The sequence below is a fragment of the Amblyomma mixtum genome, chromosome 4, assembly GCF_055824585.1.
Source record: "Amblyomma mixtum isolate Tamu chromosome 4, ASM5582458v1, whole genome shotgun sequence".
Classification (NCBI taxonomy): Eukaryota; Metazoa; Arthropoda; class Arachnida; order Ixodida; family Ixodidae; genus Amblyomma; species Amblyomma mixtum.
Genome location: NC_143015.1, coordinates 74,432,666 through 74,460,046, shown reverse-complemented (window position 1 = coordinate 74,460,046; position 27,381 = coordinate 74,432,666). Strand labels below are relative to the sequence as shown.

General features: G+C 49.9%; 1 protein-coding gene across 1 annotated transcript; it reads left to right on the top strand.

Annotated features, from left to right (window-relative positions):
* LOC149347039 (MIF4G domain-containing protein A-like) lies at positions 1-27,163 on the top strand. Its single transcript, XM_089541469.1, has 5 exons — positions 1-225; positions 16,033-16,234; positions 19,148-19,266; positions 23,582-23,875; positions 26,927-27,163. Exons 1-5 carry the CDS (start codon positions 1-3, stop codon positions 27,161-27,163), a joined length of 1,077 nt encoding a protein of 358 aa, XP_089397595.1.
* Positions 27,164-27,381: the final 218 nt, after the last annotated feature.

The window sequence follows — 27,381 nt, the reverse complement described above, 5'->3', positions numbered from 1 at the left end:
ATGGCATATTACACCGCATTCAACGGAGGCGCATTCGTTTCGCGGGAGAAGCGGACCACAGGCGCACAGCAGGGCGCAAGGGGACCGACCATACGGTTTCCGTCAGCAGTTCTCGGGACGCTAGGCGCCGGCCGCCCACCAGGCATGGCGGAGGGTCCTGCTCTGCGATTGCCGGATGACTCCCAGCGTCGAGCGCAGGAAAGGGTGCCTACAAATCCACAACAGGTGGGCCAACGGGCAGCAGTCTCAATTTTTCTTAAGGCGGCGGTTGGAAGATGAAGTGCTTCGTTGAGATACCGATGTAGCTAAACCGCCTGCAGGGGAAGTTTTTGGAGCCAGAAGCCCCACTTCTCGCATGCAGAGCTGAAGGTAAAGCCAGGCCTAGATTTGTGCTCTAACTGGAGGCTCGCCGGAGGTGCGGCTGCGACGTCATGCCACGTGACTTCACTCAGCTGTTACCGTTCATTCCGCCGCAGCGCCGACCGCTGCTGGGACCACTGACTCAAGCCAGTTGTCACGTGACTTACGACGTGATTCGCCCTTGCTGAATAAAGGGAAGCGCTCACCTTATCTGCTAAGCGGAAGGGAACAGGGGGTGTGCGGCTAGGGTTATCTGTTACAGCCGGTGTCGTGGCTTCGGCGGACGCGGGATCGAAACCGCGCTTTCCGGGTCAGCAGCCGAGCGCCATAGGCACTGAGCCGCCGCGGCAGCCCCCCCCCCCCAAATAAAAAAATGCTTTCGCTCAATCTTCCGAGCTTAGCAATGATAAACCAGCAGCAATTTTATTTAATTTTGGGTTTTTTTTTAATTAGGGATTTTTAGCGTGAACTACATCGCATCGCACGACACATGAGCGTCTTTTGCGTTTCGCCTCCATCGAAACGCTGCCGCCCCGGTCGGGTTCGAATTTGGGTACTCCGGCTCAGTAGCCGAGTGCTCTAACCATCCAGCCACTTCACTATCAGTTCAACTAGTTCTTCCTTAATTAGTGGTTTTTGATGAAAGAAAATGGCGAAGTAGCTATCTCACTTCTCGTTGGACACCTAAACCGCGCCATGAGGGGAGCAGGGGAGTGGGAGTTAAAGAGGTGCCGTAGTGTAGGGCGCCGGTATAATTTCGACCACCTGAGGATCTTTAACGTGCACCGACATTGCACGCCACACGGGCGCCTCTAGCGTTTCGCCTCCATTGAAACGCGGCCGCCGCGGTCGGGTTTGAACCCGGGTACTCCGGCTCGGTAGTCCACCACTCAGCCACCGCGGCGGATAGGTTGAGGAGCACTATTCTGTTTTTGAAGCGAAAAGCTTCACTAGGCTAGTCAACACCGGGTCTGGCGTATGCTACGTGTTATGAATTAGCCACAGGTGCGCGTGCGCAGAACCGAGTGACGTCACAGAAGAGGCGCAGGTGGTCGGAGCGGCCGCCGCTGCAACCACTGCCGCGACTCCGCCGCCTGACCTTTCGGCGCAGCCGCGCGCTACTGCGCATGTGCGCCGGCACCTCACCGCCGCTACTACTGCGCGCTCGCCTCCTCGCCACCGTTTGACCTTTCGTTGCAGCCGCGTGTTTACCACAGTTACTACGCATGCGGAAGGAGGGCTATATAACGCGCTTGCCTACACCGTTATCGTGGTGCTCCCAGTGCATTGTGCGCGAACTGCGACAGGCATGACGTCAAACAAAGCATAACTGCAGCTTTTCGCTTGTATATCCAGGCTTAACCAGAGCTCAGCCACTGCCAATTTTTTTGGTGTCTCTATTCGGTGCGTTTCAGAAGTACTGCAAAATGCTAAACTGAGTCTTGCACTTTACACGAGACCTTTTCCACTGGTCGTACGATCAAGCCGTCCGCTTGCTAGTTTTGAGACCCCATCTCATTTCGTCATCGTACTTTGCCACGGGGAATACAGCGAAAACTTCACAGTCCGTAACTATTACCTTTGCTGCAACCATGCCGCAGTGCTTCATAAGGCGACCGCCATGCAAGCAATGTGAAGCACCGCTGGACTTCAGTGCATAGGAACGTTGCTTCGGTACACCGAGAATAGTACGACGTTCTTCCAAGAACCGGTGTCAACTTTGAGCAAAGTTTTTCTATACACCTTTGACACGTTCTTCGCGGGCGCTGTCAGTGTCATTGCTTCGAACACCAACGCCATGAAGTTCTCATTATGCTAGACTTCATTTACGCCCGTGCTTGTTCTGTAACATGACTTGAAGTGGTCAAGCTCGTGGAACGAGAGCCTTGACATGGTCGGGCAGCGCGGAGGTATATGTACTCGGAGGCACGGTGCTCTACTATTGCGGGTATTTCGGTGCTTTCGGCTTACGTCCTCTCGCGGTAAAAGCAACGAATTGCACCTGCTTCGTTGTATCGTTCCACACTTTATATTAGCAAGTCGGTCGAGATAGGTGCACTCTTGTATACCTCTTTTACGTGTGTTGCAGCAACTCAGAGAATTCGGCCGACATAGTGTTTCAGGTGGTGGTGGTGAAAACTTTTAATTGGTGAAATAGAGTTTGTGAGCCACAGAGTGGCCCCGCTACATGGTCGGCGTCCCTAGTCCGGGACACCGCATGACAATCCCCGTCTCTCGCCCGTTTCACCAGAGCCCTTTGGGACTCAAGCGAGGAGCAGTTGAAGAGGGCAGAAGAGGAAGTGCTATCGCTACTTCCTCGGCTCGCATTGAATTCGGGGCTCGAAAAGAGAGTCCATCAACGTGCAATTCCTGGTGAACGACATCGGCCATGTAAAATCCCGTGGGTGATGGCCCTGCTAGGCTTCATAATATACACCGGGTCGGGAGCCGTGTTGTCTCTCAAGAGCCCGAGCCCGCGCTTGTCGTCTGTTTTCGTGCATGTCGGTGTCCATGTTACAGGGGAGCGGGGAGCCCCAGAGCATATGGCGCCACAGTACTGGTATACGCTCCGCCTCCTCTGGAGTGCAGTCGTGTTGGATGTGTAAGCTGTTTAGCAGGCGGCGCCCAGGGGCCGTCTGCATGAGCCGCATGTATTGGTTCACGAGATCGGCCTCCCGCAGCTCCTGGTAGGAGTTTAGCACCCCCAATGCCTTGAGTTTGGCATTAGAGGTAGCCACCGGGAGATCCAGGGCTCGCTTAGTTGCCTTGCGGATGATCGCGTCTATTCGCGCCTCGTCTTGCTTAGTAGCGCGGAGATATGTCACGGCGTAGAGGATCCGGCTAGTCACGAAGGCATACACGAGCCGAAGTGCGTCCCTGCCCCGCAGACCTCCCCGCTTGTTGGAAACGCGGCGGATCATGCGCCCTACCTGTTCGCCAACTCTCTTGAGTTTCACAATGGCGGAGTCAGATCTGAGTCTGTGGTGAATGAAAAGGCCCAGAATACGGAGCTCCTCCACCTCTTTAATAGGACCTCCTGACAGAGATGTGAATTGCTGTCCTATCATTTGGGTTCGCTCTGACATGCAGAAGCTCTGATTTCGCTGGAGCACATTGGAGCCCACCGTCAATAGCATACGCATCGACTATGGAAGCGGCCTGCTCAAGGCGGGCCTCCATGTCCCCAAGGCTCCCCTCAGTGGTCCAAATTGTAATGTCATCTGCATATAACGCGTGTTGAATGCCTTCCACCCGGGCCAGTTGGCTTGGGAGGCGCATCATAGCTATGTTGAACAAAAGCGGTGATAACACCGCTCCATGAGGGCTACCCCGTGTTCCCATCAAGTAAGGGCCGTATTCCTCGCCCTCAATCCGAAGAAAGGCCTGGCGATTAGTCAAGAAATCTCTTACATACGCGTAGGCCTTAGCCCCACAATCAGTAGAGCTCAAGTTGGCCAGGATGCTTCCGTGTTTAACATTGTCGAAAGCCCCTTTCAGATCAAGGGCGAGGATAGCTTTGTCATTGTGATGCATAGTTGTGGGTCGTATTACATCCCTGTGCAGCTGGAGAAGGACATCCTGTGCAGACATGTGGGGGCGAAACCCGAACATGGTGACTGCAAAGAAGCCTTTACTCTCCAGGTATGGAGAGAGGCGATCCCGTACCATCATCTCCATAAGCTTGCCCGCACATGAGGTCAGTGATATGGGCCTCAGGTTGTCCGTATTCACGGCCTTACCTGTTTTATTGATAAAAGTCACAAGTGACGTTTTCCACTCGGGAGGGAGTGGACGCCCGCCCCAGATCTGGTTGATGTATTCTAATAAACGGAGGTATACGCTGAGTCCGGTAGGTTCGCCAACAGGTTCACTGTTATGTGATCCCGTCCCGGAGCAGTACCCCGGCGCATTTTTGCTAAGGCCGCCTTAAGGTCGTGCAACTCAAAAGGGGCATCAAGTGTTTCATTAGGCCTGCCAGAGTACATGTACTCATGCCCAGGTAACTTCAAGCAAGGATTAAAGCAAAGTGGCACACCGGGGCTAGGTTAAAACGACATATTTCTGCTGTCCTCTGGCGCTCCTCAGAGTATATCTTTCAATCCCGCTTAATTAGTTAATTAGGTGAGATTAATTATGAAAAGATATTGATACTCACTTTAGGTTACGTGTGTTTTAGTACAAATGTAGGCGAGGTTACAATATAACCGATCCAGTTTTCTGTAGCAGCTTATCTTCTACATGGTCCTTTTTTCAAGCATTTAAACATAGCCCGCATAATATGAAAAAATACCACATTATTGAGTTCTTGCGATACCGTATTGCAGCGCTGCCAAGACAGGCCTGGCTGAACGAAGCGCGAGCGCTCACCGCCCCGAAATGATCTGCCGAAGCCGCTCTCAGCATAGTCTTGAAAGCTCGTGATGACGGCAGACAATTCAGATGCGCATCTATTGAACAATCGCGTCGACAAAACAAGAAAGGTAGGAAAAGCAGTGAATTCGCGAGTTTTAAGGTAGTTTCCATATTCTCTTTTTAATTTTTATCATTTTGCACCCTGTCGAACTGAGGGGTGGTTCCTCACTTGGGCACGGTCAGCTCGCACGTTTCGTTCGCTTAAGACGCGGTTGAGAGCGCTGGAAAATGGTAGCGCATGAGCGAAGTGCTCTCGTAATTTTCTTTTTCAAATTTCGCAGGCTTTCTTTAAATATCTCAAAACAGGTCCACGTAGGAGGTCATGAATTTGCAAGCGGTATGATTACAAAGGCGTCCGCAGAATTTTTTGCAGGGGGGGGGCTCCATTGGTTCTTGGCGCCAGAGGGGGGGGGGGGGGGTATGTTCGTAGCAAAAAGGCACTATTTGCGGAGTAAATTCATTTATTTATATATAAATAAAAAAGAAGGGAAATACGCACATGAAAGAAAAATTACAAACAGCAAATTAAAGCGTGGCTAGGAGAGATATATTGGAGTTTATCAACGAAGAAACAATTAAAATTACTAAAAAATGCAAAAAGATGCTGTCACTTCGTGGAGAAGAGTGCTCAGTCTTGCTGCATACGGGTTCTCGACTCATCCGGATTGATGACCAGCACACAGCACAATATGTTCACAAACACGCAACTACAGTCACTCGTCAGTCTTCCTTGAACAGCAACTGTAGGCGCCTCGGATTTTTCTGGGCGAATTGCGTAATTACACGGGTGATAAATTCATTTCCGTGCTTCATTACACGATCTCGATGCACACTCATCATACACATTGATTGGAAAAACGGTTGAACTCGTACGTTGAAAACAAAAGACGACTATATATACAACGGAAACTTATTTACAAGATAAATGCACGCTCGCCGCTTCATACACCTCGCTCCATCTTGCTCGCGCATCCGCGCAGTCGAGCAACCGCACACACACTGCTCGCCGCTCGTCGTTTTCTCGTCCGCTGTTGTGGTTGTTCTCACCTTCGTTGACAACCGGCCACTAAAGACACCGAAGCACAAACACAGAGGCGCGCACACGTGCAAGGTAATATCCCCGAATGCGCACTTTGGGGGTGAAAGGAACGCCGCGCGACTTCCGAGGGGAAGGGACACTCGCCACTCCGGTCGGAAATTTTTTTTGTGTGTTTTTACGGGGTTCAGAGCCCCAAAACGACTCAGGCTATGAGGGGCGGAGTAGTACAGAGTTCCGGATAATGTCGACCACCTGGATCTCTTTACCATGCACTGACATCGCACATGGGCGCTGTTGGGATTTGAGGCCCAGCCAGTGGTGACAGGCGAGCCAGGCAGGCGCCATCGGGCTGCGTTCACCAAAGGCGCTGGTTTTCGGAGAAGACGCAAGGAACGCTGGTGTGGGGGCGCCTCCGGAGACTGCGTCGCCGTGAACAAAAGCAGCTAATCCCCTTTGCCGAAGATTCTGAAAGCGGCGCTTCTACCGAAATGCGCTCTCCCGTGTATCGGAGGAGACAGTGAGCGGCGGCGGCGCCAACTCATCGCCCGCTTGCCCCCGAGCAGCCCGACAAAGCGGGGGTGGACACGGCTGATTTGTCCTTCCCTCCTGAAGAATTCATCGGTGGCCGGCGTACGTACGTATCCGAAGGCGAAAACAACATGCCCTGTGCACTGTTTGCCTCCGTGTCGCTATCTCTCTAGAGATCAAAGAAACAGACACCCATCTCAAGACGGCTCGAAATACATGCTCGCCGGTGCCGCTGCATGTCTGCAACAGGTCGCCCTTTTGTAGAACTAATGATGGCGTGGTTTGACAACGGCGGGACGGCGCGCGCCCGGACGCGGCATTTCGCAGATGTGCCCCAAAGCGTGGAAGCGGGGCTGATTTTACCCTTTTGGCTGAGCTCATCACCGCCCCTGGCGTGCGGCCATCACTCACGGTTCGAGTGAGTGATTTTCCAGGGGGGTGCAGCCGCCCCCCCCTTGCCCCCCCCTCCGGACGCCCATGGGTATGAATATGCAAGCGGTTTATCCGAAAGGATCCTTTTACAAGGTGGGATTAAGGGTGCAAAATCATGCCTGTAAAATATTTGGGCGGATTCACGTTGCTACAGAACTGGATCGGTCTTTTCTTAACCCCCTTTACAACTTCACGAAAGGCCCGACACCCTCAAGTGAGTGTTGAGAGATTTACAGAATTAATATTACAAATAAACTAGCCAAATGGTATTTTAAAAATACTCTGAAGACCGCTACACGTGAGGAAGGAATATCTTTGGTTTCACCCAGCTCTGGTACGCCACATTTTTTTTTAAATCCTTGGTTTAAGTGTCAGTCAAGTTCTGTGAGAAATTGCAACACACAAGGGTACCTTTTTTGACAAAGGATGAGAGTGAGGCCGCAGTAGAACGCCCCTTCATTAAGCCTGCCTTGCATAATCCACCTATGACATCAAGAGCTATGCATTGCCTATGCATTTAGCACTGAGAGCATCTCGCACAGCATCACGCACTTTCAAGCACCGCCAACTGCTAGCCGCCTGCGCACTACCCATAGCTTTCGAAGCCTTTAGCAGAACATTATGGTTGGTGGATTGGGGCCGATGTCCAGTAATTTCCACGCCGAACTGCTTACGGAAATACAAAGTTTAGCTAGTGTTAAAATCAGTGCCGCAGCATAGTGTTGAAGCAGGACCTCCACAGAGGTAGCTTACGATATGAGAATTTTTTTGACGTTTACTACTCCTTCCGAACGGCTTTGCACCCTTGCGCTATGCTTGCCATTTTAATTCCTACAAATTCGGCCGCGGCGGCCGAATTTCGATGAAGGCCCAATTCTAGAGGCCCGTATAGTGTGCGATGTCAGTGCACGTTAATGAACCCCAGGTGGTCGAAATTTCAGGAGCCCTTCACTACGGCTTGTCTCATAGTCTGAGTCGCTTTGGGACGATGTTAAGCCCCTATAAACCAAACCGGCATTGTACCGAGTCCCATGTGCTTATGCGTTAGAACTCCTACTTGGGCTAGTTGGTATAGATTGGGCTAGTTGGACGACGGGCAAGAAAAGACACACATAAAGGCGCTCCGTGTCTTTCTTTTCTGATTTTCCTCTAGCAGCTCGGTGACGAAGCCGGCAGAAATGTGACAACCAGGCAACCAGCGCGCCGCGGGGGCTGTATGCCAAGGTCGACCAAGCCCGACCTCCAAATATACAGACCTCCGGGTAAGTTTATCTAAGCTGCTTCTCCTTTCATTCTTCAAAGATTCGTTCGTCTCCTTGCTTGGCAGCGCTTCGATATGAACCCTTCACATTTTACGGCCCATGATATAGCACCACCTGCAGTGCTAGTTGGTTGCGATCCATATGTATCAGCAGCGCGAACACAAATCTCTTCCATCTTCTCCTTCTTCTTTCTGTTTTGTGTTCGCGCTGCGGATACACACCATGATATAGGATGCGAGTTTCATAGATTCGAAGACGACGCACGAACCGGTGAACGCATCTTTGTCCTGAAACGTGTTATCCTTGCTTCACCGAGTCACTGGATTTTTTATTGCGTAAGCAATACTGCGCCAGGTTTCGAGCCGTCACGAAGCTCTCGGCGGTCAAACAAATGGAGCGCCGTTGCCATAGCAACCGTTTCAGCCGCGCTCCACCAGGCAACAGGACCGTCGCTGCACCGCGCCTAGTCGCGCGCCCTCGACGCATGTGTCGGAATGTGGAGAGAGGAGAGCGGAAGCGGAAGGGAAGCGGGGAATAAATACGCGCGTTCGCCACGGGCAAAACAGTTGCTGCTTGCTTACGCAACTTGCCCGGTGTAACCAGAGCTAAACCTCAGCGGATTTTTCTTTTCACTGCTCTGCCTTTATCTTTCAAAAGGGCTTGCATGTTTTGATGGCGCTATAAAGGATCCCTTCTGGCGAGAAGGGCGCATGAAGTAGCGAACAGAGACGAGGTAAACGTGTCTGCGTTCTCAGTTCCGAGATTACAGGAGGCAGACACGCGTATTAATAAGGCCAGGCCACACGTGTGACATGCCTTTCCCGCTCTGCCGCCCCGTAAATACAAGGCCATGGTCCAAGGGAGGGCTAACTGCCACGGCCGCTCGATCTCTGTAACTGCTCTGTTGAGTTCGCCACCATGCAGCGCCAATGAACGTGGAACAGGCGGTGAATGCATAGGGAGACACGTTTCTCTCGGACTACAAACTTGCCGTGTTTTTCGGGTGAAATGAGCTGCTGACACTCTGTGTTCAGAACCTAGGGCACTTTTCACTCACCACAAAGGGGGCGCCATGCGCTTCCTTTTGGCTCGCGCTTGCCAGAGGTGTCGATGTGTCATTGCGGGCGCACGTAACGTCGGTGACAAAGCGAGGCATTAGCCCACACGAGTGACAGTGGTACCAGCAAGCATGGATGTCTGCATGTAGTACCTCTCGACGTGGGGTACATTCATAGCGGGTTACTTAATTTCTTCAGTTAAAAGCTAACCCATCTCAAGGACCCTTCTCAAGCGCGGGAGCCGTAAATCAGTGAACGCTTACGCAGCTAGCGCATAAAATACGATAAAACTTCCGATGGCACTGCTGCATTTATGGGAACTTTACGCATACACTGCCGCTAATTTCCGCAGGTTACTGTTGCCCATTCCCGCTTTCTTTCTATCCTTCACTTTCGCATGAAGACCTTCACAACTGGATCACGTAAAAACACATGGCGTATCTGGTTTCGCACGGCTCACCTTAGAAACGACATTATTGTTGCAGCGGGCCAAGGCAAATATTTCGATCGTCGAGGTGAAGCGGCTCAAACTAGCTCATGGCGATTAGGCAGCTGAAGCTAATATTTGGCTGCAAAGATTCCGAGTGTTGCCTAATACCACGCACTCTGACGACGTGTTTTACCACCCAAAATGTAACCTATGCAGCTATCTTTGCACAACTCTCCTTAGTATTCGTGTCATTAGATATGAGTGTGCATGCCTATTCGATTTTCAAATATTTGAGAGAAACTGCGCTGGCATGTGCAAGTGTGCTCAAGGCGAATACTGCGCAAGTCCCAGACCAAGAGCTGCAGATATAAATTCCACTGCGGGTGCGGAACAAAGCGTCATTTATCGTTCATGGCTGAGTGTAAAAATTTTTTGTGTTCTTTCTATTTCGTACCTCTATGGACGATGCGTCGACCCGCCTCCGTACTGTCTTGCTCTTGCTCCTTCGGCCCAATGGAATTACTGTTATGCCTACCAGCCGCCCGAGCCGTGGGTGAGTGATCTTCACATGCCCTCCCTCTCTCAGGCTCTTCGTACAAGCTTCTTTAGCTAACCTGCTTTTCCAATCCCTTCGCTGTCGAAAGCGGTGTGCTAATCAATCGTTCCTTCAAATCTTAATGCGGTTTTTTTTTTTAATTTTGGTGCCGATAGTTGCCCTCGGAAGGTGCGGCGTGAGCTAATCTAAATTACGTACTTGTAAAACACCAACTCCTATATGTCTAATTCTTTTTCGAGATTTCAGATGTCCTCTAGGGGGCAGACGGCTACTCCACAAGCGCGGCTCTTTCAAGACTGTATATGGTTTGTGCTTTGTAAACTGAGAACTAAAGGTTTACTACGCTCAATGTTGGGCAAAATTTCAGCCCGGCAGATCAATTTCCTTACAGTGAGCGACAGGAACATAAATCACAACTGCGAACTTGAATGCCTGAAGCGTGAAGCCTAACACCCCTCAGGCGCTGACAGCGCCCTTTTTGAACAGACGCCCCCCTTCTGACCGTTTGGAAACAGGATTGTCGTCGGCGAAAATTTGTTCCCCTTCCTCTCACTAGTGCACAGCAAGAGCTTCTCCCGGAACTCGCGTTGAACAACAGCTTTTTTCTTTACAGCAGTCTGAATCTAGCGTAGGGGAACGTAATCAGATTAAATGGTCGCAACGCATGTGCAACGAGGGCTGTAGGCCGCCCGTTCGTAGCAATACCATCCTTGGTTGTAGCGGCACATTTAGGTGCTGCATGCTCTGTGCGTATATGCGTCGATAACATTAGGTTGGCTGGCGTCATCTTCTATTATTTATTTCCCAATCTTCTCAGCGGCATTCGGCAAGAATAGGAAAGCTTTACTCTACAGCAAAGTAAAACCTCGTGGAAGAGACATCTTTAAATAGTTTGGTCTATGGGGTTTAACGTCCCAAAGTGACTAAGGCTATGAGAGACGCCGTAGTGGAGGGCTTCGGAAATTTCGATCTTTAAATAATTCATTGAGAAAGTGATTCTTTTCTCAGCAGCATGCGCTGGTGTCTCTCGCACTAGTTTTCCATAAGATATATCGCGTGTTGCGCAAATAAACGCACGCCGTCGAAGGCTTCTCTAAGCTGAACGGGCGCATTTTTCGAGCTCCAATTTCGCACAGAAATGTCATTTGGTGAGCAGAATTGTTTCATGCTACATCTGTTTAGATTACTTGCCGGAATCGATCAAAACAAAATGTCGTATATTTGGATCGTGTGCGTCGACGGCGAAGGAAATCAACAAACGAGATGACGCCACCGGTGCGTTCGCTGACAGAACGGCGTGATTTCCTTCGGCGCCGCCGCAGACGATGCCAATATCCGGCTTTTTTTATCGATTCCAGCAAGTAATCTAAACACATGTAGCATGAAAGAATTCTGCCAACCAAATGTCATATCTGTGCGAAATTTGAGCTCGAACAATGCGCCCGTTTAGCTGGGAGAAACATTCTACGGCGTGCGTTTATTTGCGCAACACGCGATACAGCCTCTGTGACTAGCTACTGCAATCCCCTAATGTGGCCGGATTTTTGCTACGTGGCCACTTCCAGAAGTGCAATTGTTCGGCGCCGTTCGGCTCATGCGCTCAATATAATCTAGTCGGGAAAGTATTTTCAAGCTAAAAATCAGAGCTGATTCTCCCGAATGTTCTCCCCTAAAAAAACTACAATTTTCGTCAGCATCACATGCTCGTGGTGTTATTCCAAACTGCTTTAGAGGTATCCATTATCTTCTTCGATTGATTCATTTATGTCGTAGGAAATCGATGTGTACAACAGCTCTATCTTGCCCGTACTGACCTATGCGGAGCAACGCGGGAGGCTACCGAATAGGGTTGAACTTAAGGACAACGCGGTGAGCTATGGAAAGGAAAAAAAAATTGCCGATGATTACGTTAGTACGTAATGCGAAATTTGAGCTCAGCTTATCAGTTGTTTCAGCTTAACGATAGACTGAGGCAAAGAATTCGACGGCGGCGACGGCAAGCTCCTGCTTCGGCCGCACGCACCTCTGGATTCTGGAGGCGATGGCGCTGGGCCTCTGCTCTGGCAGCTCGTTTAGCAGCAGCGACAGACGACGGACTTCCACCGGTTGCCTCGCTCAGAACTGGCCAGAATAAGCTATTGATATGGGCAGGCGGTTCGCAGTGGCGAACGGTGGCGGCTATGCGTTTCGGCTCGGGCGGTGTACATATCGAGATCCGCCGCCACCGATCTGACTGCCGCTGCACAGGGGTGGCACAGGATCAGGAACGAAGGGAGAAATTAGGTTATCTGGAGGTCGCGGGAGATGGCCCCAGGGGCGCGCGCAGATAGAGCAGCGCTCTGCCCCGGTTGCCGAGCTGGTTACGAGGGACAACGGCGACGCCGCGAAATGCAGGAACGGGCGCCAAAGAGCTGCGCTTTAAAATGGTAGGTGTAATGTTGAGAGACCAGAAGTGGGTAGCGAGGATAACATCCTCGTCGAATGACGTCCTAGTCGAATGACTTCCTAGACGAAAGACATGCTGGTCGAATGACATCCTAAGTCACTGATACCTTAGTAGAAATCAAGAGGAAGAAGAGACCTTTGGCAGGACATGTAATGCGAAAGCAAGATAACCGCTGGTCCTTGGGGGTCATGTAGCGGGTTCAAAGAGATGGAAGCATAGCAGGGGGCGGCAGATTGTTAGATGGGCGGATGAGGTGAAGAAGTTTGCGAGGATACAGTTGCCGCAGCTGGCAAAGGACACGCTTATTTGAAGAGACATGGGAGATGGCCCCAGGGCCCTCCAGTAGGCGTAGTCAGACTGAGGATGATGATTGTGTAGTCGATGCGTAACGAACTCCTCACATTTTTGGCGCTTTGAAGCGTTGATGCTTGTAAACGTTGAAACGGCTACACACTTCACTGTAGATGTAATGAAACTTCAGTAGTTCACTAAACAGTCAGTACCGAAAACTATTTCGTACGCTCACTTCACACTGTACCCTTGATGAGTTTCTGTGCTTTGTTGTCCAGATGTCCGCTACCTTTAGTGCGGCCCCTTGTGGACATAGCGCCCTTGCATACGAGGGATTTGATAGTACTTAGGTAGCGTCCGCAAGTGTCAATGCCGTGCATCAAGGGGTTTTATCGCTCCTGCGTATCTTTCTGTTTGCTTCCTGCAGTCGACACTGGTGTAACCGTCACTCGCGTTGTGGAGCAGAGGAAAATGTTTACCTGCACTAGCAGCACCGGCAACGGCACCTCATGGACTGTGGCTACCTCGCATCAGTACTCGGAAGCCACCACCAACTTTTCCGTACAGGTGAGAGAGAATTCCCGAGGGAACGGGCAGTCACACCACATTGTTTATTTGGAACACGAAGTCTCTTAACGTCCGCCTAGGTGAAGCTTGGGCAGCACCCTTACATCCAGCTGTCAAGCCGCATTCCTGGTTGAGCCCCGCCACGGTGTCTCAGTGGTTATCGCGCTCGGCTGCTGGCCCGAAAGTTGCGGTTTCGATCACAGCCGCGGCTGCTGAATTTCGATGGAGGCGAAATTCTAGAGGTCCGTATACTGTGCGATGGCAGTGCACGTTAAAGAACCCCAGGTGGTCGAAATTTCTGGAGCCCTTCACTACGGCGTCCCTCATAGCCTGAGTCGCTTTGGGACGTTAAACTCCAATAAACCAAACCAATCATTCGTGGTTGACTGAAAGTTGCCCTACTTGGCGCCATCATGCGGGTTAGACGCGTCTATCGTATTTTTTGTGCGTTTTCTTTTTGTACTGATCTGTTGGTTGAATCGTGGCACGAACTGTGATACGAAGCACCCTTGCATACCCCTGCAGGTCGCGAACAGCTGACAAAAAAAAGTGAACTTGATGCAGCTTGATGGTATCATTTTGAAAAGTGACAAAAGGTCGCACATTGTGATGTAAACGCCAAGTTGATTTCCACTGCAGCCATCACACCCTTCTTACTTATTCTCATATGTTGTACCAGTTGTGTTCTGGCGTATAGTTTGATGTCGCAGACTGAAGAATAAATCTTTTCCGCTTGCAACGCGTGTCAAGGTTATCCACAGAAAAGTATAAACTGTGTAATGTAAGCAACTGTTCATCACGAGCGCTGCATGCTTATCGCCATCATCTTCACTGATTGCGCTTGCTATGATGACCATCGTCATAAGTGATGATGCGGGATTCTTAGTGCCACACACGGTGTACCGCTTCTCGCATATTGCGAGAGCAATATTGCATTGCTATTGGATTGCTATTTCTTGCTGTTGCATTGCATTGTTATCGCATATTGCAATAGCATAAGATCTGCGGGCACACTAAACATCTCCATCTTCTATGCACATGAGGTATGTATAAACGATGAGGAAAACAGCGGAAAACCAACAAGATGCCGTAGCTGAACATCCCGCATATTTGGCTGCCAATCTGTCGCGCTGCGCTTTGCATGTCGTTGTCTTCAACTCCCATCCATGCGCAATGGATCTGGAACACACCGTTATCGCACTGCCCTCTCAAAAAACGGAACCTCGAACCGAAACCGCATTGGAAACAGAAGTGCTAGCGAACTCAGTTTGCGTAAGGCCTAACCATGCCAGATTTTCCGTGATTTTTTTTTTTCTTTCAGCTACGTCTTGATCAAAATGGTATTCCTGAGACAGTGATTCCTATAGCCATCTCATGCTCCCTTGCTCAGAAAACTGTAGACACTATTGTCCTGGCGTGTAGGAAAACGAAACAAAAAAGTAGTAGGGTTTAACGTGGTTAGAGTAGACGTGCGAAAAGATGTGTTCACTGTACGCCTCCTTCTGGCATCTGCGTGAGCATGCAACCGCGTTTCTCGCTCTTCATCATCATCTTCACACCCTCTCTCCAGTCGGCTGCAGCTGGCGTGGAACCCTCCTTCCATTGGCTACAGCTGGCGCAACGCTCCTCCGAACTAACCCAAGCTTATCACAGTTACTTCGAGGCTTCACACAAGATTCTTGGTTGGGACTGTGCTAAGTAGTAGTGCTTCCGCACTAAAACACAAGACGCCACACATTGCATTTGCATTGCACGCAGGGTAGTAGGCGACAAATTCCTGTCACAACATTTCATTTCACCAAAAGCGTCGATCAGCTTTAATGACGTAGTGATACGCACCCTTGATACACCTGCTAGCATGCACCTGTTAGAGGCCTTGGCAGGTGCAATATGAGCAACCACAGTGTCGTGGTGGGTCGCGATACGCACCCTTGATACACCTGCTAGCGTGCGCCTGCTAGCGGCCTTGGCAGGTGCAATGTGGCGACCGCAGTGTCGTGGTACGTCGCGATACCCACCCTTGATACGCCTGCTAGCGTGCGCCTGCTAGCGGCCTTGGCAGGTGCAATGAGAGCGACCGCAGGGTCGTGTTACGTCGCGATACGCACCCTTGATACTCCTGCTAGCGTGCGCCTGCTAGCGGCCTTGGCAGGTGCAACGTGGCGACCGCAGTGTCGTGGTACGTCGCGATACGCACCCTTGATACACCTGCTAGCGTGCGCCTGCTAGCGGCCTTGGCAGGTGCAACGTGGCGACCGCAGTGTCGTGGTACGTCGCGATACGCACCCTTGATACTCCAGCTAGCGGCCTTGGCAGGTGCAACGTGAGCGACCACAGTGTCGTGATAGGTCGTGGTACGCACCCTTGACACACCTGCTAGCGTGAACCGGTTTGTGGCCGTGGCAGGTGCAATGCGGGCGAACGCAGTGTAGTTTCATTAAATCAGTGGTATTGGTCAAAAGTCGCTCTTAGAGAGGTATTTGCCGCTTTGTTCTTTTGCTATATCTGGGTATGGGCATCTATGGCAGCCGAATGCTGATCTTCTGGCATGAAGGACAAAATTTACTATTCAGTGTATTACGGCAGTTTTCCACAATGATTTTTCTCAGAGCAGTCACAGTAGATGGCTTTTCGTCCGTCTAACACGCAGGCCCCCGCGATCCATTCGAGCCAAGCAATTCAGCGTCCTGCGCGGTGGCAGGAAACCCAACGGCCAAACCCACGATCCCACCGCAGCATGCAGGTGCTCAAGTCGCCTTCCTCCATCCAAGACCGGTCTCCTCGCCTGGGGGAATCCAGTGCAGCACAGCCACGAAGTTGCAACATTGACATCCTTAGAAAGGCTACCTGTGGTAAGATTTTAGCAATGATGCTGCGCAAGCAGCGCGACGCACGTTGTGACGTAAGACAAAGGCGGGATAAGGTACTAGTTTCCGATTAACAGAGAACTGAATGCGGCAGTAAGGAAAACTTCAGACTTTTCCATCCAGCGCGGGCTGCCACGTTGGCTCTCAGTGGTCATGGGACTTGGCTGCTGACGCGAAAGATGCGGGTTCGATCCCGGCGGCGGCAGTCGAATTTCGATGGCGGCGAAATTCTTGAGGCCCGTGTACTGCGCGATGTCAGCGCACGTTAAAGATCCCCAGGTGGTCGAAATTTCCTGAGCCCTTGACTACGCCGTCCCTTAAAACCCCATAAAACCAACCAATCTCCATCCAGTGCAAGCTAAGCCAGTCCACGGTGATTGCTAGAACAGTGTGAATATATTCCTGAAATGCACTCTGTATCTTAAAACGTCAAGTATGCTCACTTCTGGGAGTCCATTGTAGAGCTTACCTGTACGGGCTGGGGAATATTTCTCAGTCCTTTATTAGTACATGCTAATAAGCGTACAGGCGCGGACAAAAGTAAACGGAGCACGCAACAGTCTTCGAATATTTTTCATGTGTCACCTAATTGAAATTTCCAGCAGTGGTACGCGCATGCTGGTGGCGGAGGTTGGTGGGCTTTCTTGTAGACAAACAAAGCTTCTTCATCACCAATGGAGAAAGCGTGATTGCACTTCGAACGAAATAGCGTGCTCCGTTTACTTATGGCCGCGCCTGTACATCTTGCCTCGCTAATTCAATTCTAATGTCACCTAGTAGACGACACGACCGCTGGAGTTTTTCTAGAATGTCGCACAGCCGCTAATAATTGCCTAGCATTCATTCCTTCGCTGCCCAGCTGCCGCGAGCAGGGGATAGGTATTTGTGGAAAACCTATGACAATGCACCGCGCCCTATTGCTCCTACTTTTAACGAGTAGTATGCCCGTTTAACTGAACTTGCATCCAGTTAGGTATTCAGCAATGCTCCACTATACTCCGATTATTGACACAATTCGAAGCTCGTAGTCCTGACCCTCCTTGTGTACGCAGGACAGTCGCGGTGTTGTGGTGGAAAACATTTATTTACACATGCACTACTGGAGGTATTGCATGAGCTGACCCAGAGGGGGCCAGCCCTTACAAGTACTAGGTGGAGGTCCCTAGCTCGGGACCCCAGTGGCGTCGGCCGCCGCCCGGGCTCGCGCGACCAAGGCCCGTTGGGCCTGCAGGTCAGAGCAGCCGAGCAGGGTCGCCTCCCAGTCCTCCCGGGTTGGGTTGGGGTGAGGGGGGATAGCAGGGTTGGAGGGGCAGGCCCACACCATGTGGTAAATGTCCGAAGACTTCTCCGCACAGTGCGGACAGCTGCCCGAGAAAGAAGGGTCGAAGTGTTTGAGAGCTGCCGGGCACAGCAAAGTATTGGTATACAGGCGAAGCAAAAGCCGCTCCTCCGCCTTTGAGAGACCTTTACACGGGCGGGGATAAATACCATGGCCAGATTGATAATGTAAAACAATGTCTTTAAAGGAGTAAGCGGGAGTGAATTCGAGTTCCTGATCGTCGGGGTCGGAGGGGAATGTCCGGTGAGAGAGCGCGCGGGCGGCGGCGTCAGCTGCCTCATTTCCCTCAAGGCCCATGTGAGCAGGAGCCCAAACGATACCCCGGTGCGCGGGGTCCCCGGTGTAGACGCTGTTTTGGAGAATGCGGTAGGCTAGATATGGTACCCAGCCCTGCTCGACGTTCCGACATGCCCCTCGCGAGTCGGAAATAATTGTTTTTGAATTGGAATCAGATGCAGCCAACGCAATGGCGACCTCCTCCGCGTGTGTTATGTCACGGGCTCGGAAAGTAAGACCGTTCACTGTTTTGGATTGGTGGATGACAGCGGCCGTGTACCATCCCCCGTGGTGGGGGCCGGAGGCATCCACGTAGAATACGCCGGGTTTCGATCCATAGTGGCGGGCCAGGGCTTCCGCCCGCGCCAGGCGCCGGCCATTATGGTCTTCACGGTTCATGTTCGCGGGAAGAGGGCGCACGTGGAGGGCGCATCTCCACTGGGATGGAATACGTACGCGCTCTTCCATAAGAGTGGTGTGTTGGATGTGTAGTCGGGCAAGCAGGCGGCGACCCGACGATGTCTTTGAGAGACGTGTGTATTGGTTGGTCAAGTGGGCTTCCCGGAGCTCCCGAAATGTGTTCACCATGCCCAGCCCATGGAGGCGCTTGTTGGAGGTGTTCACGGGGAGGCCCAGAGCTCGCTTAATAATTTTGCGGAGGATGACTTCGAGTGAATCCTCGTCTTCCTTCCGCAGGTGGAGGTATGGAGTCGAATATAGAATTCGGCTGGTTACAAATGCATGCGCCAGCCGCAAGGCGTCCTTACATCGTAAACCCCGCGCTTGTTAGAAACCCGGCGGACCAAGCGGCCCACCTGGACCCCCACCTGACGGAGTTTGGCCAATGTTGTTTCTGACCGTCTGTTTTGATGTATGAAGAGCCCCAGTACCCGGACTTCGATATTTTCAGGAATTGGACCTGTCTCAAGAGACAATGAAATTTTGGCTGTGCACTTTGGTGAGGGGCGTATGTGCACAAATTCAGACTTTTGGGTGGAGCATTGGAGGCCGCAGCGGCGAGCATAACGGTCCACTATGGTCGCCGCCTCCTGCAGGTTGGCCTCAATGTCTCCAAGGGAACCCTGTGTAGCCCACAGGGTGATGTCATCGACGTACAGCGCATGCTGCACACCGCCGACAGCGCCCAGCTGGGCCGGTAGGCGCATCACAGCCAAATTGAACAACAGGGGAGACAGCACCGCGCCCTGGGGTGTACCCCTGGTTCCTAAATGAAACGTTTGTCCTCCCACCGCATTAACTTGCAGTGTTTCGTTTTCTTTCAGACCCGGACTCGCTTACATTCCTGGAATCTGAGACGCTGGCGAACGCCATCTGTCAGAAGGTGACGGAGGACCCCGACAGCGCCAAGCACGTGGCCGGCTTCTGTCAGTACACTGCCGCGGTGAGTTCCAGGACAGTGTGTGAGCCAAGAAACAGGGCGGCAAAGAGGAGGAGACGTGCTGGGATCATATCGCAGCTCCATAATGACCCCCACGTCAGAAAAAAAATTGTCGGGCGCAGGCGTTGGACCGTTCGAAGCCTCGCAGCCGAATCTTCCGGTTGCTCCGGCTGCTCCGGCAAATAGGGGCGCCATCTAGGTCACGTGACCTTATGGCATTATCACAACCTGCCCACCGGATTGACAGCAAGCTGACCACCGTGGTAGATGGCAAGTTAAGTTAATGATTGGTCGCGAGAGGTTCATCGGGAAAACCAAACTGGGGCCCAAACTCCCCACCTGTGACAGCGCCTGCCATCGCAGGACAAGTAGCGCATCACTTAACCGCTGCACCACTGCGCCGGGAGTGGAGTGGGGTCTCCCAGGGATCTATGAACCTAATGTCCAGAACTATTGATCCTGCACATATGAGTATTAACCCATTAAATCTATTGCATTGTACCCTTAAGGCGGAGCTTGAGTGTCCTCTCTACACCATACAAGGCAGTGTACACTCAGCAAGCGGTGATGTCAGTCAGCGATGGTCGACGTGGTAACCAAAAACGCCCTAGCTCATCTGCTGGCCGAATGCAATGCTATCGAGGCGCGAAAAAGGGTACACACCGAAAAATACTGTTGAAATTGTCCAGCTTTACTGATGTAGCAGACACACGAGTGTGTGGAAGCGCTATTTAATTTTTCTTCACTCAGAAAGGTCTATTAGATATTGCGTTTCTTTGTTGCATCATGTAATCCCCCTCCTCCCCCCCACCAAACACACACACTCATTTCGAACAGATTCCCGTTAATAAGTTTGCAACTGGACCATATTCTATGGTTCATTTTCGACCACAACGATTCCTTAGGAAGAAGCTTTCCTGAAGCTTCCGATGGTGGCCGGTACGCAAAGTATTCTCAGTAAGCTGCTCATAACAGTTAGTGGTAGCAGATGATCAGAAGCCGCAATGCCACCGAGACCGAGGAATTAAGAAGCGGGAACGGCGTGTTATAAAAAGAGGTATATCCTTTCATCGCTTTGAACCCTAGTGCTGACTTTGCATGTGCCCCATTGCGTAAAACTGCTTAGCTAAAGGACGCGGGTTCGATTCCGACCGCGGCGCCCACATTTCGATGGAGCCGAAACGCGAGGTGCTCGTGAGCTGTGAGACGCCAGTGCACGTTAAAAAACCCACAGGTGTTCGAAATTATTCCGGAGTCCTCAACTATAGCGTCGCTGATATGAAAAGCCTCTTTCAAACATTGAAACCCCATCTACTATGTACCATACTAAACATGCTAAACATTGTTCATACTAAACTACTAAACATACTGAACATTGGTCATACTAAACTAAAAAACTAGCCTAAAAAAATCTCTGCCTCTCCCGTAAACGAGCGTAGGGTAAGTATGAAATGTTTACGGGCATAACACGTTGGTTGTAGATGGTACTAGTCAAAATCTTCAAATGGGTCTAGTGTTCAACACACCACACCACACATACTGTGCACTGGCCCATGTTTGGTTTGGTTTATGGGGTTTAACGTCCCAAAGCGACTGAGGCTATGAGAGACGCCGTAGTGGAGGGCTCCGGAAATTTCGACCACCTGGGGTTCTTTAACGTGCACTGACATCGCACAGTACACGGGCCTCTAGAATTTCTCCTCCAAAGAAATTCCAGCCGCCGCGGCCGGGATCGAACCCGCGTCTTTCGGGTCAGCAGCCGAGCACCATAACCGCTGGGCCACCGCGGCGGCACTGGCCCATGTGGACGCTGTCGTTTCTTCTGAGTGTCTGGGGAATCTCTTCCGCCCTGCCTCGTCAGCTTTGTCCGGTTTCTGTCAGGCTCCATTGCTGGGCTTAAGCAGCTGTGACAGTGGCGGCATTGAAATGCAGGACGATGCAAATGCGTACGCGGACACGACGAGACGCAGACTTGACAAGAATGTATATGCAGCGCGTTCGAATACTCCGCGAGCGTGTATACATCTGCCTGCCAAAGGGGGAAACTTCACTAGCTGAAGGTCCTGCGGCCGGTGTTTTACATGCATGAGTGTGGGACCGCAGCACCATCCTTGGGGACGGCGCGGAAGCAGTTTTTTCGCCCTGCCACGCGAGCGTGACTAAGGCGGCTGTGTTCCGCCCAAAGTACTCCTCGCCCTAGAGCTCCCCTCTTGCTCTTAGCGGCCCTCTCTCGTAGACAGTTTCGTTAAATCTCGCACGGTGCCCGGATGCTCTCGTTTCAGTGCCCGGATGAGTGGAATTCAGTGCCCGGATGTTGGCTCTCGGTCTCGGCGTGACGTCACCACACTGCCGACAACGGGAGCTAAAAGCATTTCATGCTTAAAACTAAACTAAAAAAAATTATTGTACTATCCACTTTCTCATAGCCTTCGCGCCCTGAACGTGAGTCTTCTCTCAGATCAGCCGTAAAGATAAGCGACTGGTTCCTCTACCAGCTTCGGTTTCTTTATCCTTGAAAACTTCCAACTCATCTGTTAAGAATCCGTAAATAGATTTTGACGCTCTTGTCATATGCAGATGTGCAATGATTCATTAGAGTTGTGTCTGTGTGAAGATCGCATCTTTTAAGACCTTAAATGAAGGCTACCTCTGAACTGAGCCAGGAGGTGGAAGCGGTTATAAACACTCCAGGCAAGACCGTTGTAGAGAACGCAAGCGTGCCGTTTCAGAAGTTCGAAGCAGAGTATACGTAATTACAAATTGCTTTGTATATAGCCTTTCGAAATTCCACGCCGATGCAGAATTAGTTGGCATGCACTTATATAAGGGTATTTTACTTTTCTGCGCGGGTAATTTACAATAGAATAGTGGTTTGGGCCAGGTGTTTAGTATTCATGATTTAAAAGAGGATTCTGCGTCACGAGGGGTATATGTATTTAAGTTTCGAATCTTTCCAATAAAATCAGTTAGAAATACAGCACTGTCTTGTCTTTGTTCGTAATCTCGTGTCTTCTTTTCATTTGTGTTTCACTTTGTGAAGGTAACTGACATTTACACCACAGCAGAGCACGTGATCGCAGTCTCAGTAGAGCTCCCTTAGCGCCAGTCTTGACACCAACTTTTGCAATGCTTTTACACGGATAAGTTTACGCAAATCGGTAAAAATGGCGCAAAACAAACGTTCCCTAAAAACATAGTAAGGACTACTGGAAGGTCGTACAACGTGGGAGTTCCTGTCGAGTGTTCGATGTTACACGCCGTTTGTGTTTTTCCTCTGAAGTATATATAATCATGCAGGTTGTCACGCATCTGGAATTTCACTTTGTGCAGGAAAACTCGGCACATTCAGGTTGTGTCAACACAGGCGCAATAATCGGTAGATCATCGCGTTCTCCATGCAATAGCTGCTTTCTCTCGCTCCTAGCTTCAGGTGACTGCAGATGTAAAGCCGACATCGTAATCGTGCCGCAGCATTCAAAATTACCTCAATAAGTTGCATCTGCTTGTCGCAATAGCCAAAATGGGCATATTAAAGGGCGACTCCGGCGTTCTTTGTACGCCATGGATTTTACTGAGACTTCTGGATTAAGTTCACCTCGGTTTCCTGGTAATCATCATCATCATCAGCCTGGCTACGCCCACTGCAGGGCAAAGGCCTCTCCCATGTCTCTCCAATTAACCCTGTCCTTTGACAGTTGCGGCCACCGTATCCACGCAAATTTCGCAGCCGGATGACGTCTTGACGCAACGCAAATGAATTTTAATTTTCAGTTTCGTGGCTTCAGTCCGTGCTGTTTCCATGGGCAGCCTTGCGTGTGTGACGTCACAAGTTGAAACGCTCGGTGATATTCGTTCTGCATTTGCTGAAGCATAAAACTCCCCGCTTGGTTTTGTTCAGTTCAGGCAAATAATGATCCAAGCTGTCGCTTGGATCGCCAGTTAAGCCTGGTCGCCATATTAGCCAATTAACCCCGCATACAATAAGCTTTGGGACAGTATATGACATGTCATAGTTTGGACGAAACCCTGTCTCGGTTTGCTTTCTAGTTTTTTTGCCGTTATAAAAAACTTCTACTCGGTGTTTTGAAAAGCGGATTTTTCACCCGGAGAGAGGGGAATAAAAAAATGCGATGTTATTATCAGTTCAAAATGTTGAGGAAAAACTCGGAGTTGCACTTTAAGGGATAACTTTTCAATACCAAATGCTTTTCAGTACCAAAGGAGGGATTGCACGACGTAGGTCTGCGGTATATTTTAGACGCTACTTATTGGGCTGTACACCATCTCAAGCGCGTTGTGTGCTTCTTCCCCCTCGCAGTCTCAGAAGGAGCGGCCTAGTGTATTCTTGGAGGGGGTCATCTGCGCCTGTCAAGATTGGTTTAGATGCCGCGACGTCATGCTGGCGGGCTACAACAGTGGACAGCAGCGTGGTTCCGACCCTGGGGGAAAGCCAGCCTCTCGACGCTGGACGGCCTTCGTGGAATTCGTGGCCGAACTACTTGCATCCGTCGCCAAAACAGCTGACCGCGCACAGGTCCGCTGTCTGGCGGAGCTCGTCATCGAGTGCTGCGAGGCCATTCTCTCTTCTCCGGCCAGAAACGATGAGGAGCAGGTCAGTATTTCTCCTTCAAGGGCAACTGCAGCACTACTTTTTTTAGAATTTCGCTATATTCGAGGATTCAAATCTATGTAGGCTGTAGGTAAATCATGCCAAATGTTTTTGCACTAGTATTTAATATAGTGACGCAATCGACTATTGAATTTTGCGCTTCTTCTCTGTGCACCGGAGGAGTGCAGGGAAACTCAGCGTGACGTCACGGAGGTATGATTTCAAATTACCGCTCTCGTCAGCCACACGCTGCCCTGACTCGTTAGACGCAGCCAAACAACTCTCGGCAGGGTTTGCCTACGGTGGCGCTGTTTTCTTTCCTTCAAAGAAGGTGTTTGTACGTTGGAAATCTACCGATACCTTCGATGACGTCATCATGCGCCCCCCACTTCGCATTGTGCGCTGCGGAGAAGCTTGAAGGGCGTCGGGATTTTAATCGGTGATTACATCACCATATACAGAAGATATTTTACCATGATGACTTACACGATAAATTGCTCATTCCGCCTTCATATGTATCATCACGCATTGACCACGCTCACAAGGTTGGCATAAATTCATGCAACACTAAATGTTTCTCCGATTCTTTCATACCCCACACATCTAAAGACTGGAACCGCCTTCCCTCTTCCGTTGCAACAATTGAAAAATTTTGGTTATTTCAGTCTGCCGTGCGCAATATAGACCATGCGAGTTCTTCTTAACATTGTATAAAACCTACCTCTTTCCTGTGTGTTCATATATTATTTAATTTCACCACTTTGTAAACTCAAACGATTTTCATTGTGTTATATTAAGTGTTACGGGAATTTGTTTAGATCATTTTTAACCAAACTTAACTGTCACTTACAGTATTACTTGTATGTTTTTGTTGCTGTGCATATCTTTTGTTTGTTTATTGATTAAAACCCACTCCCCTCTGTAATGTTTATACCCTGAGGGTAACAATAAATAAATAAATAAAAATTTCAAGTGCTACCCCAAAAAGACTTCGCATGCTTTACCTGCAAGTTTCACACATTTGACCCTCTTAAGCTTGTTGACTTCTAAAACCTATTCAGTTTCCCTTTAAGTTTTGTTCTTTGACGACTACAGGTTTCAAAAGCCAAAAGTAGCTGCTTTGAATGATTGCTGACTATTTACGAGGCGGTGGCCTAGTAGTTTCGACATCCAGCTGGCATGCAGAAGGTGCGGGATTCGACCTCCAGCGCCGCCTGTACTCAAGTGTTGTAAACTGGGTATGCTCTGTCCCTTGGCCTGACGCTTGTCTTGTTTAGGGTGAACTGCTCGGGAAATGGGTATTTGATCGCCACCCTGAGTACACAAAAACGCGCTGTGCCATGGTGCTCCTTGGTCAAAACTCGCCTTTAGGGAAAATAATGCGTCATCATCGTTGCTGACTATTTGATTCTCCTATTTTAACTAGCTCCTATTTACGAAAGGCTGCGTTGACAGCAAGCTTTCCTCTTTATTCAAATACCTTAGGGTCACTCCACTCGAAATATTTTTCTTTGTCCCTGATATGCAACGGTCATTTACCTCGACGCCACAAGATGAAATACCGGGATTTTGAACGGCAGTACCACTCAATGGCTACTTTGACAGTCTTCAGGGATACTAAAGGAGGTGTGTGTAGGAATGAACAGCGCTGTGAAAGAGTAGCACGGCCGCGCAGAGCTGTTTGGATGGCATTGACTAAGAGGTTTTCATGATTGCATTTATGGGTATATGTCGAGCTACTTAAGTCTGATACAACTTAAGTCTTCAGTGAAGTTGCTTCCTCATTGGAGATCGCCACAGATTTTCTCTCAGCTGCAAAGAAACAGTTATTGATTTATTTGCGGTACTTTAAGTCGTTTACGGCCTGTTGGAGGGTTGGGAAGAAAGTACATAAAAATGGACACCATATACAGAATGAACACATATGATACATAACAAATGCACAATGGGACAAGAAGCTCAATTCAAGTTTATTTTTCTCAAGATTCTCGGCTGTATTGGTATCGTGGAAAACGTGTTGAGCCCAACTATTAAGTTCAACAATGGTTCGCGGGAGGAACGAGTACTTAAGATGTCAATTCTAGATGTGTACGGCATAATGGCGAATGGGTGTTAAGTACTAGGAGATGTTCTGCGTAGTGCAGGTTATGCAAAGTAGTGTCCATATTAAATTTATTTTCATGGAGCGTGTAACGAAACTTGACACTGGCTATTTTTCTACGTTTGGCTAGTTTGGGAAGGCACACTTGTGGCAGAGTTTTTAAAGGTTTCCTTGTTACCAAAACAAAAAAGGTAATTAGAATTCTAGTGTGTCTCGCTTCTTTAATAAGGTCAGGGATTAAAACGTTGATTAGCTTTATTCTTGTCATTGGTTGGCAAAGTAAATCAGAAACCTGCCTATTAAGTTCCATTGTTGCCAACTGTTGTTTACTGGAGATATTTTACTGTTGGCACTGGTTGGCAGAATAAAATATGAACCTGCATTTTGTCTCTATTGTTGCCAGCTGTAGCTTTCTGAAGATTTACCTTAAAAAAATTGCGAGGACACTTTGGTAACTAGAGTGGTGAGAGGCGAAAGCCGAGGCAACTATGCCGTGACAACTTCCGGTGGATGTGACGTCACACCGTTCCCGTGTCTATATCGTTACCCTAATTATACATATTCCGAAGATCTTAAGTGTCAACTACGCTTAATTACACATTTTCCATCTAATTTGACAAATTCGACGTTTTTCAGACCATTCTGTGACAATTTTTACCATGCCGTGACGATTTCCGGTGGATGTGACGTCACACCGTTCCCGTGGCTATATCGACGTCCAAGCTATTTCGACATAATTTCGACATTTTTGCCTATAATTAATTAACTAATTACTCTACAGTCATCAAACTTGACTTCTTGGTTTATTTTTTCCTCCTCTATCTGCAGCAATCATTGGTTTTCTTTTATCTTTTTTAGCTCTTGAGAGTTAAACGCTTGTGACACGCTTTGTTAACGGACGGACGACAGTATGAGGCATTAAGGGCTTTCGCCTTAAAACATTTTGTCCGCAGATGGAGTGTGTCTGCAGGACCCTGCACAGGGCAGGCGAGGCTGCCGAGCGAGCCGCCCCACCGCGCATGAGGGCGCTCGTGTCAAGTCTACTCGCAAAGTTCAGGCGCAACGACAGCACAGCGCTAGCGCGTCTCATCCATCTAGAGCTTCTGGAGCTACGGGCTTCTGGATGGGAATTTGACGCAGTGCAGCACCGCTACTATCAAGACCGCAGGAGGAGGATATGCAGCAAATGAAGCGAAGTGCAAAACACTGAGGCGGCTCAGTTCTGAAGCGGGTCCAAAGAAGTGCCTGTACGGAAGTTATGGGGTCATCATCGTCATTATCATGATCATCATCATCATCAGCCTGACTACACCCACTGCAGGGCAAAGACGTCTCCCATGTCTCTCTAATTAACCCTGTCCTTTGTCAGTTGCGGCCACTGTATCCCTGCAAACTTCTTAATCTCATC

Bases quoted from the DNA above. Each gene is read 5' to 3' on its own strand.
- LOC149347039 (XM_089541469.1), top strand. From the start codon at position 1: ATGGCATATTACACCGCATTCAACGGAGGCGCATTCGTTTCGCGGGAG. The intron at 16,235-19,147 runs GTAAGATTTTAG...GTTTTCTTTCAG, and splicing joins CCTTAGAAAGGCTACCTGTG to ACCCGGACTCGCTTACATTC. The intron at 23,876-26,926 runs GTCAGTATTTCT...TTTTGTCCGCAG, and splicing joins CCAGAAACGATGAGGAGCAG to ATGGAGTGTGTCTGCAGGAC.